At 47.6% G+C, this 18,669-nt stretch overlaps 1 protein-coding gene across 2 annotated transcripts in view; it reads right to left on the minus strand.

The window, feature by feature from the left end:
- Positions 1-18,669, minus strand: part of RUNX1 (RUNX family transcription factor 1) — a 178,888-nt gene that overhangs the window by 67,214 nt on the left and 93,005 nt on the right. For both annotated transcript variants that reach the window (XM_068144576.1, XM_068144575.1), the window contains exons 3-4: positions 8,660-8,913; positions 3,325-3,481 (exon numbers count right to left, since the gene is read on the minus strand). In XM_068144576.1, the coding sequence (XP_068000677.1) occupies positions 3,325-3,481; positions 8,660-8,913 (411 nt within the window). The remainder of the gene's footprint in view (positions 1-3,324; positions 3,482-8,659; positions 8,914-18,669) is intronic.

Genomic DNA, 18,669 nt, shown 5'->3' on the forward strand with positions numbered 1-18,669 from the left:
TTTGCATCAGATTTATTTCATCATAGCAACCTAAGCCAGTTCACTATATATTAAGAAAAGAGGGCACTTTGCAGTAGTAGCATTTTAAAGTTTGAAGAGTTTATCAACAAAGAGAGACAAATAAAGATTAATTTTTCTTCTTTTTACCAGGTAATCGGGCAAAGGGGGGGGGAGGAGGAAAGGGGAGCTGTGATTGGCTCAAGTTTTAAACTACATTTTTTCTTTCAGAAATTACTTACTTGGGCTTACAAGCTAGACAGGCAGGTTTTCCCAGCAGCATTCTCAAATTAGGGTGAGGAATAGTAACTCTGGAGTCCAGCCAATTCCAATGTAAATCTGTTTCATTTGGGAAAGCAAGCCAAATTGCTTTTATACAACATCTCGATGTTTTGGGTGACCTGCAATATTCTCAGCTCCCATTCTAGGTGTCAAGGAAATTGCAATTCTGAGCAACAGGCACAGGCAGAGCAACATGGGGCAACTGTTAAATACAAAACAAATGCTGAAATGTAGTTTAGTTCTTTAAGTCTTGGCCAATATTTGGTTCGTGTGTCTGCTCTGACCGACAGCCAGGGTCAGATCGCACAACAGGGGGAACTGCTGTGATTCTCTCGTCAGTACAGAGTCACTTATTCTCGGAGATGAAAATCTGGACAATAGTCTTGAGTTCAAGACAGCTGTCAGACTGTCTTGCTAGATTGCATTTAAAGCCCACAGGGGAAACAAACAAAAAAAAAGTATTTATTAAGAGCATCATGAATGACAATTTCTGGCTCTCTTAGAAAGGAGAGAGTGGTGGCTCGTCATCGGTTTTAACGGGGATGGTGGCACCTGCGTGATAACTGATGCACCGGGATCTGCCACCAGCCAAAGCCATTCCCTATTCTCCAGCAGGGATTTTAAATCACCTGAAGTACACAAAGAATACACACTCTGACCATAACCAACGTGAACTTTCAATCACTGTTCACGTAATACTCCTGGCAACACATTATCACTGGTGGCAACTCAACTTACTCAAACTCAAATATTACACAGCAAACAAAGTTTCAGTTAATTTTCCTCTACCCAAGTATCAAAGGAAGCAATGCTTTTTGAAGCAGCTACCTTGTGCTTTAGGCTTTACACAAATTCAGCAGAACACCACCTCAGAAATCCCGAACCAAATGCAAACAATCCCCACCTTTGGAAAACAATCCCCTGTTCAAGGAGTAAACAAAAGCATACATTAGTCATTTGCTCCAAAGATGGGCAGCCAATGAAGGTGATGAGATTTAACCTTGAAGTCTGACTAATAGCACACGGCGTTCCCAAATCACTCCATCACTTAAAGGATCCCAAACACGTGATTATTGTACAACATACAATGCTTATGTCTGTGCAGAAGTGACTGGCTACTAGCAATGCTGATAGCGGGGTAAGGAGCTCAGTGACACTCCTTGTCACATTTTCTATACGAGTAGGAACTGTTCTCTCTCAGCTGCTGGATTTTGACCTTGAATCTCACACAGTCCACTGTTACGATTTCTAGCTTCATCACTATGGCCAGGAACTGAACTACAGGTTTGTTTTTATTAGCTTCTCCGCCACTTTGCCAGCTATTCATTTGAATCGCCTAAACAGTCATCTCTGAATCATAATGCAAATTCCATTTACTGAAAAGGTGGTACCTTTAATATAACAAATGAACATGTTTAATGACTGATACTTTTAGACATTACAGCATCTCTCATGTTTTCAGTAAATGGATATAATTTTCTCTGCATTACCCTATTATTATCCTTTGCTAGCATTACAAAGCTACGTTCTCAGCTGTGGGTGTTTTCCACCAGGTGCATTTTGAAGACAGCCCAAACACCACAATTTAAAAGATATCTCGCTCCACATCCTCAACTAAAAATGCTGCAGGATACAGAGGGACTGGATTGGTATTTTATTCTTAAAATATTCTGACTGTTGGCAGTTGTGTTTCAACAGGGCCATGCTCTTCCACAATTGCTGACTGTATTTATACTGGAAGAGTATCTACAGATGCATTTCACTTCAAAGGTAAATACAGGCTGTTGTGTATAATCAGGATAACTTCCTCAGTCTGAAGGCTGACCCATCTCCCTTTTGGAATAAAGCATTTTGAGACAGAGTGGACAGAAGTGGGTCACCTTTGTAACTCTCCTGAAGCATGCTCATAACTCCATTCATGTTTTTAAGAACCACTCATGCAACCACACATCAAGATGTGCTCAGATGCTCACATGGGGAGAGAAGGAGAGGAAAATGCTGAGGAGGAATAGTGACGCCCTGAGTACTCAATCTGGTTCAGAGAGACACCATTACATGAATTGCTCAAAAAGGTAAGATGCAGAAACCTACTTATGTGCAGTAGACATCATCATTTTCATTTGTGAGTGTTTTAACACCAAAACATCCCTAAATAACACTGCTGTGTTTGGAACACAATAATGTCACATTCCAGTTTTACTTAAAGATATGAATGAAAAACACATAAGTAAACAGCATATGAAGTCACACGGATGTTGAGACAGTTTTTCATTCTTGACCTTAGAAGAGAGGGACTGATCTTTTCTCTGAGTTTATGTCAACTTCAACTCTTACTTGCTCTTTATGCTCATAAGGCCTTTTTATTTCCATACTGGTAATTGCTGGTTATCACAAGGGTGCAGCAATTCAGATATTAAGCTCATCTCTTTAGTTCTGATCTATCCTATCCGCTTTGCCAGACCACATGAAATAACAGGACTCTTGTGCATTGTTCTACATCTATTTGAGAGAAAGATAACCCAGAAAAAGTGCCCTGTGCCTTCAGCAAGACATGATAAACCCAGAAAATTTTTATATCTATGCAGGAAACACTTGCAATTTTAGGTTGAGTTGCTGATACAGAGACAGAGTTTTGCAGAGAGTGCCTGGGAGCCCTGAGACCATCACGAGACCTTAGACAAGCTGAAAACTCTCACTCAACATGGAAAATATGGTATTTAAACTTAAATGTGGGTAATACTGCGCTGTTCTAAATTTGGGGAGATGACTTCCGGGGTCAAATGTAACTTGCTAATCTATACGATTTATTTTATTGCTGTGATTTATTGTATCGTTTAAAATTGAAGCAACGCACTCCAGGGGTAATACAAAACAAATAAAAAAAGCCATCTAGCTAATTCTGTGCCTTTGGAATGGGCCTATGCCAGATCTTGTAGCATTCCCTGCTGCGGAACATTCCAAAGACATCGTCTTCAAATTCCCTCCACATAATCAGAACTTGACGTAACCGGTGACCGTGATTGAATTGTAGTTGAGAACACATACCTCTTCCACTTCTACCCACAAATCGGAGGTCGTTGAACCTTGCTACTTGGTTTTTCATGGCAGCTGTGGCATTTCTGAGCTCTGCAGAGTAGTTTTCATCGTTTCCAGCCATCACTGTTACCAGCGTCCCATCAGGCACATCTCCCAAGGCCACCACCTATGAAATCAAGGAGCAAAAATTTCAGCTTCCTTACGTGATTTTTAATTAAGTGACATGAGAGAATAGGAAAAAAGCAGTAACAGCAAAAATCCACATAGACTAAAAAGTTGTTTGGGGAAAACAGGAGTCACTTCCACTCCTAGTTGTCAGAGCTACAGAAAAGTTTTCACATCCATGCACCTCTGAAATACACAGCATAATGTGCACCCTGACCTGAAAAATGCTTGGAAGGAGCTTTCCAAAATATACTTCTGTAATTGTCAGTAAATAAAATCAAGTAATGGGAACTCATTCTGGTCTGAATTACATCAGTAGCATTATTTTTAAGCTATGGTGGAGTCAGCACAATGCTGGGAATGTAAAATTCAAGAGAAAACAAAACCAAAGTTATCATCTTGCGGCAACAGCTGCATCAGTTCCTTGTCTTCTCCTTCTGCTGCTCAGAAGAGACCTGCCCCGGTATACATTTAGAGTAAGCCCATGGAAATGTAGGCCTCAATTGAATGTTTAATCACACAACTTACTGAACAATTTATTTTTTTTTCCTTGAGAAGCATGAAAGCAACTTGTTGACTTAAGACCTCACCCGCAACCTGATGGATGGAAATCGTGATCTGAACTAATTAAATCTGCAATCGCTCAGACAAAGCCTTCCACCTGATCCAAAATGTCTGCGCTTGCAGCCCCTTGGTGCCAGCATTTATCAAACGAATATTTAGGAACACAGGATCTGCTGCATTTTTTGATGCTCAGAGGTACATAGATATCTAACAAATTTTATATCTTGGGTCTACAATGTTCTCACTGGTTAAACAATGAAAATTTTATCTTATCTTCTTGAGCAGGACAAAATTCTCAAAACAATTTTACCCTGCTACAAATAATTGGATATCTGCTGTGTCTCTTGATATACTCTGGCAAAAGCAAGAGCTTGAATTAGGCCCCCTATTGTACTTTTTTTTTTTAGATCCTGTTGCTGTTCCTCTAATTAAGTCTACAGACTACAGTCTCAGGACTACTAGCATTAGAAAAAAAATTAAAAATATAATTCTAGCTAGGTTAATTTCCTCTTTTATACATTCTAAGAGGAAGTAGTCCTGCATCAAGTCCTCTGAGTTGCAGCTCGATACTTTTCCTTCCTCTTAGCATTTTCCAGCTTATGTCCATGAAGTTAAAATTGTCTGAAACTGGGCACAGCCCAGTCTTTCTTCTATTAGCTCCTAATCACACCTGTTCTTTCCAAACAGGATCAGCAGCACTTTTACTTGATCTGCCTTTGACACTTATTCCCCAGCCTCAGCTATCTCCCATAATATGAGAGAGGACTCCAGTCTCAGGTACAGGAAGCTGCGTTTCTCACTTCATTGCTCTCTCATTTGTCACCAATAACCCTTATTTTCACTTCTACATGCAAAGCTAAAATCACCGTGTCAAAATTCCTTCTATACATATCTAGTTCAACTTTCATATTCATATTCTTCTGTGGCCTAAGTTTTTGCCTTTATTTTGTTCTCCTCTACATGCCATGGTGCATTTCTGTGGCCTGTGCAACACTCAACTTTTCAAATTTCCCTGACCTTGGCATAAATTAGTCCCTGCTTGAAAAGTTTAAGCTAGGAGGTCTTCTTGCACAGCACTGTGTCATGGGGCACGCTGGCTCACAAGATCAGCTACTGTGAACTCAATGTGCTCACCCAGCTCTTAAATAGTTACCATACACCCTTAGAGCATGCACATATATCAAAGGCACAAGAAAGGGAAAGGGGAAAATCGGGGCATCATCATCATCCCCCTGCAATGCAAATGTTTGCATGTTCATTTAGGGAAACAGACACTCGCACTTTAAGGAACGAAAAACCTCTGTGAATCCAGGGTCAGTTGTCTCTTGCAGGACAAACATTCTAATTCATTGTTTTCAAATCACCCTGAAGGCATCCTCAGCAACAAGACACGCACACACAAAAATATTAGAAGCAAGTATAAAAATTACACAGCCCACGAAAAGAAACTAGAGTTAAAAGTCAGAGACAACAGAAACAGAAACACAAACATTTACATTAGAAAAAAGACTAAACAGATAAGCTGAGACTTGCTGACTGGAGTTATCTAGTTCCTTGTTGTACTCTTTAGCTCTTAAACATACGTATTTCCAAAGAAGCCAGAAGAGTATCAGAGTTGCAACACTGCTGGGTATCTAAATTACCTACTTCTGTGGCATCAATCAAACAAAACTGGCCTTTTAAATTAAGAAATAGATTCATTCTAACAGTGTTTGGGCAGTGAAATCTGTATGGCATCTTGCATTTATTATTTCCTAAGTTTTTCAGAATCTTTATTTTAGGGGAGAAAAAAGGGGAGTGGAAATGATAATTTTAGTTTCAAATAAAATCCTAAAGATCAAACATTATGATTTTTTTTTTCAAGGAAACGTAAAGAGAAAGCTATTTACTGATGCAATAGTTATTAGCAAATACTTGATAAAACTCACGTCTTTTCTGACAGGTGCAAGCAAGGTAACTGTCAGCATAGGAATGATGCAAACTGAATTTTTCTGGTTCTTGGTTCAAATGATCACAAAAATTCTGTCTTTTAAATATCAATATTCAGTATAAAACCAATGCAATTGGTTTAGACGTGGCAAACTATTTCAAAACTCATTTCTCAGTAGTCCCACGGCAGGAGGGTTTGAGGAGAAGATGAGACGCACCGAGAGTCTCAGCAAGCAGGTGCCTCCGAGCACAAAAGTTCAGGATATCACAAGGAAACCCCCTCCTGTTTTTTGTTGTTGTCGTCGTTATTTGTTTGTTTGTGGTATTTTTGTTGTTGTTGTTTTGTGGGGTTTGTTGGGGGATTTTTTTGGGGGGGAGTGGGGGTTGTGTTTGGACTTTTGTTGTTTGGGGGTTTGTTTGTTTAGATATTGTTTCCCCCCTTGCATATTTCTGGATTAAACCGTCTCATTGTTACAAACGCTTATTTTGGAGTAACGTGTTTGCAGAACTTGACCCCTCTATTCTGTTTGCAGAAGTTGGGAGCGGGCTCGCTAGCTAAAACGGAGGGCTGCAGCAGCCGTGGGCGAGAGAGGACGAGGAACGAGAGCAGCGTTTCATCTCTCTCGAAAGCAGCCTCCGGAGTTAGGCAATTTTCACACAACCAGCCTGCCGCCAGATGCCCCCCTGCCCAGAGAGGAGAGGGGGACTAGGGTCTCTGCCGGACCCCGCGGCTCCCGGCAATTCGGTACCGAGGCGAGCCGGGGCCAGGCGTCCGCACCGCTTTCGTCCGGCGGCTCGGTATGCTGAGCAGGAGCGGGAAGAGCCACCGCTGGTCCCCCTCCTTTCGATTCCCCGCAGACAGATGGCCGGCACTAGGCACGGCCACGCGTGGCACGGCGGGGAGTCTCCGCGGTGGCCTCCGGCCTTAGAGGACCCCTAGGAGAAACATCGACCGCGTGTGGAGGTTTTGCTTATCCGGCAGGGCGGAGTGGGTTCTCACGCCTGCTCCACACAGTAACTCTGCCTTCCAGGAGAACTTCCCGAGTAATTAGCAGCAGTTGCCTAGTGCGTGGGTGACAGTAAAGTCATTAATCTAAATGTGTGAATTTAGAAACTGACCGTGCTGATTAGTTCCTCCCTTTTGCCCCGACTCATATATGCGTAAACCAAGAAGACTCTCCAGACATAATAAAACTTTTCCCTGAAGTCGCCTCCTCAGCAAGATTTCCCAAAACTCTGGGAGATAAACGGATCCCCTTCTCCCTTGTTTCTCCTCCCTTCAAAAGCCATGGAAAGACTCGTGTGCGACAACCTTCAGAAAAACTGTAGTGAGGCTGTCGGTGTTTAGCAGAGACCGCAACAGAAAGCACGAACTTCACAAATCCCGATCCTAAACCTAACCCCAGGGGCTCCCGCCTCGTTGAAAAGAATAACGAGAATAATTACCTCTACCTTTCCCTGTTCGGAAGCGTACCTACATCAGTAGCACGAAAACCTGTACGTTCAGAAAGTCAGCGATTGAGCCAAGTCAAAGGAGGAGATGAATTTTGCTTGAACCCGGGTAACGGGAAAGCAGGCCGCCTAAGGGCGCAGCCTTCTGCCGGGCTCTGCAAACATGAGCCCAAGCGGCCGCAGAGTCTGCCCAGGCTAGGCCCCGAAGCTGATTATAATAAAATACAGCCCAAGAAAGGAAATGTGGCTGAGTTTTGGGTTTGTTTTGATTTTTTTTTTTTTTTTTTTCTTTTTTTTTCTCCGAAGAGCGCCTTACAGCCTGGCGAGGTGAAGCTCTGCTCCTCATCAGGAGCAGGGGGCCGGCCGGTGCCGCCGGGCGCTGCGCCGCGGGGCTGCCTGCGGAGGGACCCACTGCCGCTGCGGGAGGTTCTGGGTCGGCCCGGAGCTCTTTCCTTCAGTGGCGGGACGCCTGCACCCGTCTGCAAGGGGCTGCGCCTGCAACTGGTCCCCAGGGAAGCCTAACACCTCCTTTTTCTTTTTATTATTATTTTTAAGCTTTTTTCCCTTGCGCTAAGCCGCGCCTCACTACCAGAGTTATGAATGGGTAGAAGACGGAGGCAGCGACTGGAGGGATACTGCCCAGCCCACAGCATGCCCCAGTTGCCGCCTCTGCTCGCTCTTGCCCGGAGCCCGGGCGAGACCCACGGTGTTCCCGGTCACCCCGCGCCTTCCCACGCTGTCGAGACTTGCCACTCGCGACCGCGGAAGGAAGGAGGGAAGGAAGGAGGGAAGGAAGGAGGGAAGGAAGGAGGGAAGGAAGGAGGGAAGGAAGGAGGGAAGGAAGGAGGGAAGGAAGGAGGGAAGGAAGGAGGGAAGGAAGGAGGGAAGGAAGGAGGGAAGGAAGGAGGGAAGGAAGGAGGGAAGGAAGGAGGGAAGGAAGGAGGGAAGGAAGGAGGGAAGGAAGGAGGGAAGGAAGGAGGGAAGGAAGGAGGGAAGGAAGGAGGGAAGGAAGGAGGGAAGGAAGGAGGTGCAGGGTCGGCTGCAACCTACTGCCGGCCCCGACGTGGCCTCCCAGCCAGGACAAGACTGGACGGTCCGGGTCTCAGTCCGGGTGCGGATCCGAGTCCGGTGTCGGAGGCTTGTGTCCCCCACAAACGCGGGGCGCGCAACCTACTTATCCCTCCCCGCCGCCCCTGCCCCCAGAAGCGCGATTTTCAGTAGCTAGCAGACGTACCTTGAAGGCGATGGGCAGTGTCTTGTTGCAGCGCCAGTGGGTGGGCAGCACGGAGCAGAGGAAGTTGGGGCTGTCGGTGCGCACCAGCTCCCCGGGGTGGTCCGCCAGGACCTCCACCATGCTGCGGTCGGCGCTGCGCAGCTTCCCCGGCAAGGCGCCGCTGTGGTCGGCGCCGGGCAGCGGCAGCGGCTCGGTCATCTTCCCCGGGCTCAGCGTGGTGGAGGGCGGCGTGAAGCGGCGGCTGGTGCTGGTATCTACGGGGATACGCATCACAACAAGCCTTTTGAGTGAAAGACCTCCACAGAGTTTTTACAAAACAGCGAAACGAGCGTAACTCTTCAGCGATCTGCTCTCTGGGGACCAACATAAACGGATACAGGCTGAGGACCCGGGGGAAACTTGTTTCTACGCCAGTCCCCAAAGTTAATTTTTTGCTGAAGGCGGCTGAGATAGCTAGCACTCCGAGACTTAACTCTTGGCTTCCTGGCGCGGCGGAACAGATCACGTTAATCCGACAAATGAAAGGGTCGTCCGTGCGGGGCTATACCGCGACACCTGTGCATCTAGTTTGCCGCCGTGACGCAAAAAGTTATCCTTCCAAACTCCCAAGCACCGTGGTAAAAAAATAGGCAAGTCAAATACAAGACGCGGTCAGCAACACATGCAAAGCCTGGGCTTCCCAGAGAGTCAGTTGCGTATTAGTTTCTTCCAGGTGACTTCTTTATAGTCCCAAGAGAAAACAAAATACACCAACCTCTTCCATAGGCAAAAAACCCGCTCTTTAAGAAAGGGAAATTCGGGGTCAGTCTTCAGAGAAGGCACTACACGAGCTAGACTTTCTGATCAAAGGTCAGCTGGCTACAACTTTATATACATATTCACATACACGCCCGCACACACACGTATACTCTACTTCATAAAATATTTACAATATAATCTGTAGAGAATTTAAACACAACAGGAATCCATTAATGTTGTCTGGGAGATTTTTTTTTTTCCCTAAGCAGCCTTGAAAATCAGCTTCAGTAGTTTGGTTCGAGTTGCTCTAAGACTACTCGTGTCATGACCTTTCAATCATTCTTGCGCAAAAAGAAAAAAAACAACGCAAAAAGAAAAGCTCAGTGCATAGCATTCAAGCTTTAAATCTGTCTTTGTACTTGTCTTTGGTATAATATCTTTCATCAATTTAAAAAGAAAGGTCGCAGCCGATCGCAAGCTCTGAGGCTAAAAGGTCCACAGCTGAAAACTTAGGTTTGGGGATGTTGGTTAAATTGTGGGTTCTCTCTGTGGTTTTGTGTGTGCAACAGCGCTCTCTCTCTCTCACGTCCTCCTCAGCAGTCAAACCACCAAGAGTCTGCAACAATTTCGGCAGTCATTGCCAATTCTCTCTCTTCTTCTTCTTCTTCTTTTTTTTCCTCAGTATCTGAGGCAGTCTTCCCCTAACTCGGCCACAGGAACCGGCTGCTTAACAATATTTTAACCGCAGCAGGTGGAAGTCTGCTTTCGGAAACATGGCTTTTCTCTCGGCCGCCTCCAGCCAGCAGGATGGGTACTGCCAGCCTGCGCGGAGAGCCCCCACGCACACGCACACACTGAATAGCAACCACACAGCAGTAATACAGACTAAAAAAAAAAAAAACCCAAACCAAAAAACACAGAAAAAAACCACAAAAAAATCACTAAACCCAAACCCCCAAAAAACCCAACAACCCCAAAACCCACTACTTTTGAACGAGTGAAAGCTTTCCTTCCGCAAAAGAGGAGGTGGCGGTGAGCGGGGGTGGAGGAGTCGCTGACCCCTACGGAGAGAGACGGAAAGAACTAGGGCGGCTCAAAGCCCCAAAGTTGTCAGCCAGAGTCAGAAGTGACAGCTCCAGCCCAGACGACGGCTCAGAGAAAGGGCATTTCCAACAGCGGAGAGCTCTCAGGTCTTCACGTGCGACGCGGGAAACGCAGAGGCTTCCTGCCGGCCGGCCGCCCACGGCGCCGGGGCTCTGTCGGGCCGTACCCTGGTGCTCTGCTCCGCGCCCCGCCGCACTGGGCTAAGCTGAGGTCCGCGCCGCCCGCCCGGCGCCGCGCCGCCCCGCGCGCGCCGCCGCCACCGGGATGAATGGAGGTGGCCGGGAGCGAGTTGGCTGCGGCGGGCGGAGTGCGGAGGAATGTCATTCCCCCGGCTGCTTTGCATACGGGGAGGGCGCCGGCCAATCACGTCCCTTTCCGGGAGCTTCCAGGGCGCGGCCGCAGGCCAGGGGCTCCTGGAATTGGCGCGCCCGCAGCCGCCGCTACCGTGGGGCGCGGGGGTGAGCGCCGGGTCGGCGGGACACCGCGGACACCGCGGACACCGCAACCGCACACCCACGGGAGGGCCGCGGAATGCCGCTCCCCGAGCCCACCGCAAAGGCGCTGGCGGCGGGGCCCGCGCTTGCGGTTTGCCGGAGGGTGGTTAGGGCAGCCGCAGTTGCATGACTCCCGGCACTGCTTGCCCTTGGCTTACAGACCACTCGCCCCTGTGGAGCGGCTGGTGCCCGCAAGGTGCCCGCAGCACTGCAGACGCCGCCCCGTCATACATTAATTGCTGGCCGCCCACGGTGCCGGGCAACCCAGTGAGCCCTCAGGCGGCCTCCCGGCGACATTTGCTCCGGGACTCTTCCTCCTCTTATAAGGGGTACATCTGGATAGGCGGTCCCCGAGGCAACAGCCGCCAGGCTGGCGTCCCCCGTCCGCTCGTTGCTTCCGGGTGCCGCGGACAAGGACGCGGCTCCGAGCGGCGCCCATCGCTGTCCGACATATTTGGGTGGCCGCTGGGCCCAGCCGGGGGACATTCCCCATCCCAGCATAGCCTCGCCACCAGCCGGACCTGCCGGCAGCACAGCGGGAACGGGGTCGGGCCGGCGAGCGGGCAGCGCCTCGCGGGCAAGTGGGCCACCGGTGCCTGCCCCGTCAGACGGCCTGCGCTCGCGGCCGGTAGCCGGGATGCTGGGTGGAGGCACGGCTGCCCCTTTGGGCTGGGTTGTGATTGGGTTTTCGGGTTTTATGGGTTTCTTTTTCCTTTTCTTGTGTGTGCGCGCGTTTAGCGAATGTCATAGTTTCGCCGTTGGCGTAACCCACGCTGGGAACGGGGCGATCCCGACCCGCAGCCGCCGTCGCGGCGGAGCTCCCTCCCATCCCCCCTCGCGGTCTTGGCAACAGCCTTGGTGTTCCCTTCAGGAAACTTCACACCCTTCGTCTGCTCGTGTCTTCTCTCCCTGCCGTGTTCCCGCCGGCACGGCCGACTCGACCCTCCTCACGGCCACCTCCGCGCCGCTTCCGCCCCCGCCAGCTCAGCAGCCGCGGCGGCCGACCGCGCTCCCCTGGGTACGGGCAGGCTTTGACGGGGACCAACAGCAGCTGCGACGGAGTGGGCGGGTGGGTGAGCGGGAGTGCATGTGTAAGGTGGGCGTGGCGGCAAAGGGGACACCGGGGCCGCTTTATGCCGCTGGGAGCCGTACTCCGAAAGGGGCTGCGGAGAGCTGGCCGGGGCTGCTCCACGCAGCCAGGCCTTGCGCAAGACGGCGATGGCCCCGGGGGTGGCTCTCGGTGCAGCTCTGCGGCGGGCCGGCAGAGGGGGCCCGCCGCCCGCCGTCGACCCAGCAGTGGTGAACGGAGGCGGGTGCGCCAGGGGGGTGACCTCAGGGTAGGTCTGTTGCTGACCGTGAGTCCCCACAGAAGCCCAGGGGCGTTGCTGTGCCGCGGGGTACGCGACCTGCCGCATCCTCTGGGACTCTGCTCCGAGAGGCGTCGTGCTCCACGGCTGGCCAGGAGGCCGTGGTACCCACCCCGAGCCGTCGCCGGCTTTCCGCTGCGCCGGGGCGCACAGAAAGGGGCGACGGCAGGGAAGAGAAGACCTTAAGTTTCGCTGACGTCCGCTTTGGAAGTGCTCTGGAGCTGCGGAAACATGGTTTTGGCAGTCTGAGACCTGCGGGTGCGGGAGCAGAGAGCATGCTCCTGCTATTTACGCTGCCTGGTTTACACGCAATTAAAGTGAGGGCAGGCTGTGTTCCCTGGGTGAGAGAAATCAGCTTTTGGCTTCCTGGAGCCTGATGCCGGGAAGAGGGATGCGCCGGGTGCCCTGCGCCGAGATCCCTGCAGCACAAACTAAGTTCGAGAAGCGGCGCAGCCGCCTGCCAGCAAATTCACGGTAGAAGTGCCAAGTACAAGTTTCCTTTCACCCCACCAGTGCAGTTCACGAGCCCTTTCACCTCTACGGTGGCTTGCAAAGCTCCGGCTGCCCGCTTCTGCCCTTTGCGGGGCGGGGGGGCCGGTAAGGGGGTGCCGGGCCCGCTGCCCATCCCGGACTGCTTATCTGCGCCCGGGGCTGCCCCGCGGCGTCTCGCCTGTCCTCCAAACCGGAGGGTTGCGGCTTCATCTTCGCATGACCCTTGTCTCCCCACCTTCTTCTCTGCCGTGGACACGGACTAGGTTATCTGTGCTCCCCCTCCTACCAGGGCGCTGCGGTGGGATCGCTAACCGGGCAGAGGAGAGCGGACCAGCCCCCCCACCGCGCTTAGCAACATGTCCCTGGTTTAAGCAGGCGAGTTCGGTACAGAAAACTATTTCACACTAAGTTTCTATGGAGTTCACCCCCTCAATGCCGTCTCGTACACGGCTCCTTTTTTCTTGTATGAAATTATCCCAAAGAGAGGTTTCCTTCTGTTTTAAGATGGAAAAAAAATAGGCAAATGAGTGTTACAAACTACAGTTTAAAAGCCAACTGGGGTATATTAGTGGCCGATAACTTTTTTACGGGCATTGTAGTAATAAGTTATTTTACTGATCTCCATGAATCTACATATATCGCCTAAAATGTGGAAAGTTTTTGGGTTTTTTAATTATCTTCTTTTTTTAAGTCAGGAGAGAGGAATTGTTTTATATTTAAATTCACGAAAATGTTGGTCTGAATTTCACTCGCCACTTCCAATCTCGTCTTAATCTGAACTCCTGTCACGGTTTTATGTGAGCGGCTGTTTTGGGAACTCAGCTGCTGGCTGGGTCGAAACCACAACAACTCTTTATAAGTGCAAAACAAACCCCTTCTATTATACAGGTGGAGGTATAGGCAAAGGCATAAAATGCTACGATTTAGCAGAAAATACTACATGGTTATAGTTTTCTATAATTTAGTAGCGTTATCAGGGTTGAGATGAAGGACGTTAATGTAGACTAAAGGTGCCAATATTATTATTATTTATTTTTAACTGCACAGAAGCCAAGCTTTCGCCAGATAAGTTAAGGAGTTAAGTAGGAGAGGGTAGACAGAAAATACCGCGGTGAGGATATTTTGATGCAACTCGAGCTATGTATTTTACATGCCCGTTAACCTTAGCTACAGGTCGGTTGTTGTTTCTCTTCGGTTTTCTTTATTTCACCGCTGTTTGTTTAGCTAATTCAATTTGTCATGGTCCTGATAATTTTAATTTTACATGACAAAGAGGAACTCTCATAGGTATTTACTGTGCCTTTACTGTATCTTGTGCAGGTACTTTGGAAGAACAGGAGTTAATTAGCAGCTTGCGGGGATATCAGTGATGAGGCAAAGTAAAGGAACGATGCAGGGTATTTAAAACTGAGGCTGCTTCTCGCATAGTCAGACTTTTTAGCATGCCTAGCACTAAGACTTGCGCTCGGGCAGTCAGCCTTTTGTGCAGGAATCCTTTTGAAGCGGGAATTGTAACTTTACCAATTCACATTCTGTACTGCTTACATTTGTATTTTAACATCAATTTATTACAGCCGTAAACAAACCACAAGTGAATCTCTATCTACCATGCCTTGCCTCTGTCATGCCGGGTTACTCGACCACAAAGCACCGAGTGTTTTACCTAATACAGCTAAGCTAAAGATTCGGAAATATGAGAGAGGGAGTAACAGTTTAGGGATGAATTTTAAACAGCCTAAATTGCAAAGGTTGAATTAGATCCTGAACAAAATATGAGTTCCCACTGCACAGGTAAATATTTCCTGGCCAAGGAGGCAGCAATGGGCACTTCTTTCTTTGCAAGGGTGTGATTTGTGTGGGACAGGAGAAAGCTTGCACAAGGCAGGTAACAAAACAGTTGATCAAGGAGAAAAAAAATAAAGAAAAAAGGCAGACCTTAGTATAGCTGGCATATGTATCATATGAGCACAACCTGAGAGAACTGGCCACAGACCCTGCTTTTGTCACTTAGAAATGTGCCCAACCTCATTGTTAGTGCTGCAATAGAAATCTCTTTGGGGAGTACAATTACACATGCACTTAACTACGTGGAGCATCTGGGCTCAATGTGGCGTTATTCAATGGGTATTCTCCTACCTCTTTCTTGCACCTGAATTCATGTCATACATGTCATACATCCTCTTAGAGAGGTTTATACTGGCATAAGCATGCCTTGCTTCTTTCAGTGATGAATCAGTGGGGCAATGCCTGTGAATGAAATTGGTGGGATCAAGCTGAATTGCCCTGCAAATATTTATTGCATAGCAGTTACCATCATGGGTGATTCTACTGACTGATCTGAAAAGAAAATCACTGTAGTGATATATTTTTTTTGACTGCTGAACTAATGAAACATTGCACAGAGAAAATCAGCAGCCACATTTAAAATTCTTCTTAATTCCTGCAGCAATCTCTCAGACACAATGAAATGTCAGTATTTCATCCCTGCTTGTAAAATGCGTGTATGATGACATCAAAAATGAGACATGAGGTGGCCAGCAGGGAAATGTGGATAGGACTACACAGGTGTATGGTGTCTAACTTCTCTCCTTTTCAGGGAGGGAGAAGTGCCTAAACCCCTGTAGGGATCTTGTCTTTGATCTCTGTTAGCTGACATGGGGTTATTCACTCTGGAAGCTGTGAAACTGGCTACAGACAGGTATATGCAAAGCAGAGGGGTTTTGAGGCAAGATGAAATAACACATATCTGTTCAATATTTTTAACTTGGGCATCTAATTACATGTAACCTGAATTTGCCACTGAAAAAAATCCTGAGGATTCTCCATCCTCTTTAGGACCACCAGGTGATTACAATGTCAAAAGCCTGTCTTGTTCTTCCTCGGCAGAAGATGAGCCTTTTTCTTTTCAAATTGTCAGACCAATCCATGCACTTGTCACTCAAAATATTTTAGAAGGTAGACATGACTCCTGTTTTGAGGATGTGGGGAATGGTTTGCTTACAGAGTCAGCCTGTTACCAGGACATGGACCTACATATGGAAGCAGCTCCCTTTTTCCATTTCACATTCTTCATCACTCCGAAACTGCAAACCAGAGAGCTGCATCTCAGTCAACTAAAACTATCAACTGGTGGCAGCAATGGGCAGGGAGCAGGGTGCAAACAGGAAAGGACAATCTTCAGGAGAGGCTAAACTGTGAATTTGCATCCAGCGTCAACCTCAGTTTTGTAGATCCTTCTAGGGTTTTTCTGGGTGAAGGAATGAATCAAGCCAATAGCCAAAGGAGGAGCTCAGAGATGGCAAAGTCCCAGAAGGATGGGTGGTAAAATGAGATTCAGCTGACTCTTCCTACTGGCATCGATGCAATCTCAATGGCCAGCACTACAATGCACCCAACTGTGTGACTGATGTAGCACTTCATGAGTGCCACCACCCCTGGTCACATTTCTCCACAATACTCTTCATTTCCTCAAGGAAAAAGCAACCTGTGTTCATGCCCTCCCTCACTTACTCTGTTTAGTTAGGCTGGCTCAACTTTGCTAGGACCTTTTTTTTTTAAGGTACAAAGCTAACACTGGGCTTACTCTGCTGCTCACCTGCTGTGTGTGTCAGCTTGCTGCTAGTACCTAGAGTCAGGGGCCACAGCACCAGGCAGAGGGTACTTCTCTCCTCCTTTACTTTGCATGAAGCATCCCAATATGGCTTTAGAAGTATTTTCTATACCAGTGGGACAGTCTTCTCCTTGGTCCTGTGTGGCTGTTGAAAAATGTGTGAGTAGGAGTGGAGACTGGGTTAAAGCTTCCACTGCAAAAATACCTTTCAGTGGTTTGTCTTTTGTACAGTTGTCATACCTGTGGACCAGATGTGTGAAATGCATCAATGTGCAGTTACGATGCAACACATTTTGCCTTCCTCAAAGTGAAATTTGGGTACTTGGTGCATGATAAGGAGGGAGAGGCTATCTAGAAGCACAGAAACAGAGGGGTCACATCTAGAGATGAGGGAGCACTCAATCCTATTTTCCCAGTCCTCAGATTCCAGGGAGAGCAATGGGTTTAGTTCTGGCCACTGTGCTACTGGCTGTATATCAGTGAATGAGAGAGATTACAGAGAAGGGCAACTGCAGTGATTAAAGGTCTGGGAGGAACTACCTATAAGGTAAGATTAAAGGAATTAAATAGATACATATAATTTAGGGCAAAAAAGGAAGCCAAGGGGACAGCATGACTGTGCTTTACAACTACATGAAAGACAACTATGAAAAGGAAGAGGAGGGACTGTTTTCATTAGTTAAAAATGATAAGACAAGAAATAACAGATGCCAACTGAAGTAAAAGGAGTTTGGTTTTAAGAGCAGGGGCAACACTGTTTCTCAGATCAAATAGGCAGGAGAATCTGCTCCCAGGGAAGCTTCAGATTCAACATGACTTGAACTTTTCAAGTCAGAGCTTGACAAGCACCTTGGAGGGGAGAGTTTAAGAAACAGCAGAAGCGAAGCCAAAAAGCACTGGGATGTACCTCATGACCTAGAAGCCCAGATGATTTTGAGGCCATTCTAGAGGGCTGCAGAAAACAAACACACACAAACATTCAGAGCTTTTGGACCATTTCTTTCCCTGCACAGCTTAAAATTAAAAGGAGGATTGAGGGGAGGCTAAGCATGGAAAATTAGTCATTTAACATGAATCTGCTGTGGCTGATCCCTAGAGGAGAAGCCAATTACTTGAAATAGTTGGGAGTATGGGGTGGAGAAGGGAATGGAAGTTGTTGAAAAACTGCCATCTGGTATAAGTGCTTGCTGGTTTGGAGACTTAAAAAGTACACACTATGTGCCATTATACTGTGCTCATTACATGCCTAGATTAATGCAGATAACATCACCCACACCTAGTATTTTCTGTGGCATTTTAGGTACTTGGGTTCATATCGTAACAACCTCCAGCACTAATTGTAGCATTCAGGCTTTTGATCTTCTGATCTGGTAGGACCATTATAGATACCCTGTACCAGTAAGTGGTGGGCAGAAAAAAAACCCATCTCCTTTGGTTCCAGGATATTTGAAAGGAGCAGTAAATCTGACCCAACAACTGTGGCATTAGGAGGATTCTGCAGATGCCACAGAATTAATATAGCTACTTTATTTCCCTCTCCAGCCCCTCTGTAGGTAAGAGCATGCTGCTGGAGCAGGAGCTGCAGGTGTGCTGTCAGCTGACCCTAAGTGCTCTGGACAGCTTGATTTATATTGAAGAAGTCCTGGTGATACTTTGATTTATGCTAGGAACAGTGCAGGTGAATTTCCCTCCCATGCCTCAGACTTTTCTCCTGTAGGTAGTAATGACTGAGCAGACAGAGATTCAGCTCACTGAATGTCCTTAGCCTACAAAAAATAATTCACTATAGCCAAGGTGCTAATAAGCAAAATGTAACAATGGCATTCACACTGCCTCTGATCCAAATTACATGGTATGGGCTTGCCTGTCTTGGGATCAACTTGCTTCATTTTCAGTCAAAATTAAGTATAAACTTTAAATCATTGCAAAAGTTCCTATTGGGTCATAAGCAGGAGATGGAAAACCCTGGTGTAATCTTGGGACAAAGATCCTTCCCTAGGCACCCCCACTGGTCTGTATTGCTGATATGGGAAGTTCTGGGGTGTCATCTGTCACTTCTTGACTGTGAGGCTTTCACCCTGCCATTAAACCCCCCCCTCAATTACAGGGAAGTTTTATGACATAACCATTGTTTTTCCTCCAATAAATGAGAGAGATCAAAACTTTATACAGAAGCCTGAATCACTGTGGCCCAAATTTGAGATG

The sequence above is a fragment of the Melanerpes formicivorus genome, unplaced genomic scaffold (genome assembly GCF_026170545.1).
Source record: "Melanerpes formicivorus ecotype bairdi unplaced genomic scaffold, bMelFor1.0.p_v2 SCAF_11, whole genome shotgun sequence".
NCBI classification, from domain to species: Eukaryota; Metazoa; Chordata; class Aves; order Piciformes; family Picidae; genus Melanerpes; species Melanerpes formicivorus.